The sequence below is a fragment of the Numida meleagris genome, unplaced genomic scaffold (genome assembly GCF_002078875.1).
Source record: "Numida meleagris isolate 19003 breed g44 Domestic line unplaced genomic scaffold, NumMel1.0 unplaced_Scaffold479, whole genome shotgun sequence".
Classification (NCBI taxonomy): domain Eukaryota; kingdom Metazoa; phylum Chordata; class Aves; order Galliformes; family Numididae; genus Numida; species Numida meleagris.
Window position 1 is genome coordinate 33869 of NW_018364695.1, and position 1358 is coordinate 35226.

Below are 1358 nucleotides of genomic sequence, written 5' to 3' on the forward strand. Positions count from 1 at the left end.
GTGTTCTTAGCGTGTCGTCAGCATGACCTTAGTGTGTCCTCAGCATGTCCTGACGTGGCTATAGCATGTCCTTAGTGTGTCCTCAGCATGGGCTTAGCATGGCCCTAGTGTGTTCTTAGCGTGTCGTCAGCATGACCTTAGTGTGTCCTCAGCATGTCCTGACGTGGCCGTAGCATGTCCTAAGCGTGTCCTTAGCGTGTCCTCAGCATGTCCTTAGCATGGCCTTAGTGTGTTCTTAGCGTGTCTTCAGCATGAGCTTAGTGTGTCCTTAGCATGTCCTGACATGGCCTTAGCATGTCCTCAGCGTGGACTTCACGTGTCGTTAGTATGACCTTAGTGTGTCCTCAGCATGTCCTGACATGGCTGTAGTATGTCCTTAGCATGTCCTCAGCGTGTCCTTAGCATGTCTTGATGTGGCCGTAGCGTGGTGGGAGCTGTTCCATGCTAAGAAATGGGGGTAGCCTGCAGTGGAGCGTGGCTCATGTCTGTGTTAGCGTGTTTTTGGTGTGTTGAGTCCTTAGGGTGTCAGTGTTAGCGTGTTCTTGGCGTGTTGTGTCCTTAGGGTGTCAGCGTTAGCGTGTCCTTAGTCTGGTTGTCCTTAGGGTCATTGTTAGCATGTTCTTGGCATGTCATGTACTTAAGGTGTCAGCGTTAACATGTTCTTGGTGTGTCATACCTTTAAGGTGTTTGTCATTGTTACCGTGTCCTTAGCGTGTTGTGTCCTTAGGATGTCAGTGTTCACGTGTTCTTGGCGTGTCGTGTCCTTCGGGTGTCAGTGTTAGCATGTTTTTAGCATATTATGCCCTTGGGGTGTCATCATTAGCATGTCCTTAGCACATTGTGTCATCGTTAGCGTGTCCTTAGCATGTTGCATCATTGTTAGTGTGTCCTTAGCGTGTCGCATCATTGTTAGCGTGTCCTTAGTGTGTTGTTTCATCGTTAGCGTGTCCTTATTGTGTCGTGTCATGGTTAGCGTGTCCTTCGCATGCTGTTATTGTTAGTGTGTCCTTAGCATGTTGTGTCATCATTAGCGTGTCCTTCGCATGCCGTGTTATTGTTAGCGTGTCCTTAGCGTGTTGTGTCCTTAGCGCATCAGTGTCCCCATGCTCTCACGCTCCACCCTGACACCAACACCAGGGGGCAGCACCCCCCCGCCTTCCCTTACCATGCCCTTAGCGTGTCCTTAGCATGTCTTTGGCGTGTCCTTAGCATGTCCCTCCCCGCAGACCAACAAGAAGACGGGGCAGCCCATGATCAACCTGTACACGGACCGCGAGACGGGCAAGCTGAAGGGCGAGGCCACGGTCTCCTTCGACGACCCCCCCTCGGCCAAAGCCGCCATCGATTGGTTCGACGGT

General features: G+C 51.6%; 1 protein-coding gene across 1 annotated transcript in view; it reads left to right on the forward strand.

The window, feature by feature from the left end:
* FUS (FUS RNA binding protein) overlaps positions 1-1356 on the forward strand; it is a gene marked incomplete at its 3' end in the record, with an annotated part of 27441 nt that extends 26085 nt beyond the window's left edge. Inside the window, 1 exon segment of the mRNA XM_021383685.1 lies at positions 1227-1356. Coding sequence (XP_021239360.1) covers positions 1227-1356 — 130 coding nt within the window.
* Between the last annotated feature and the right edge of the window lie 2 nt (positions 1357-1358).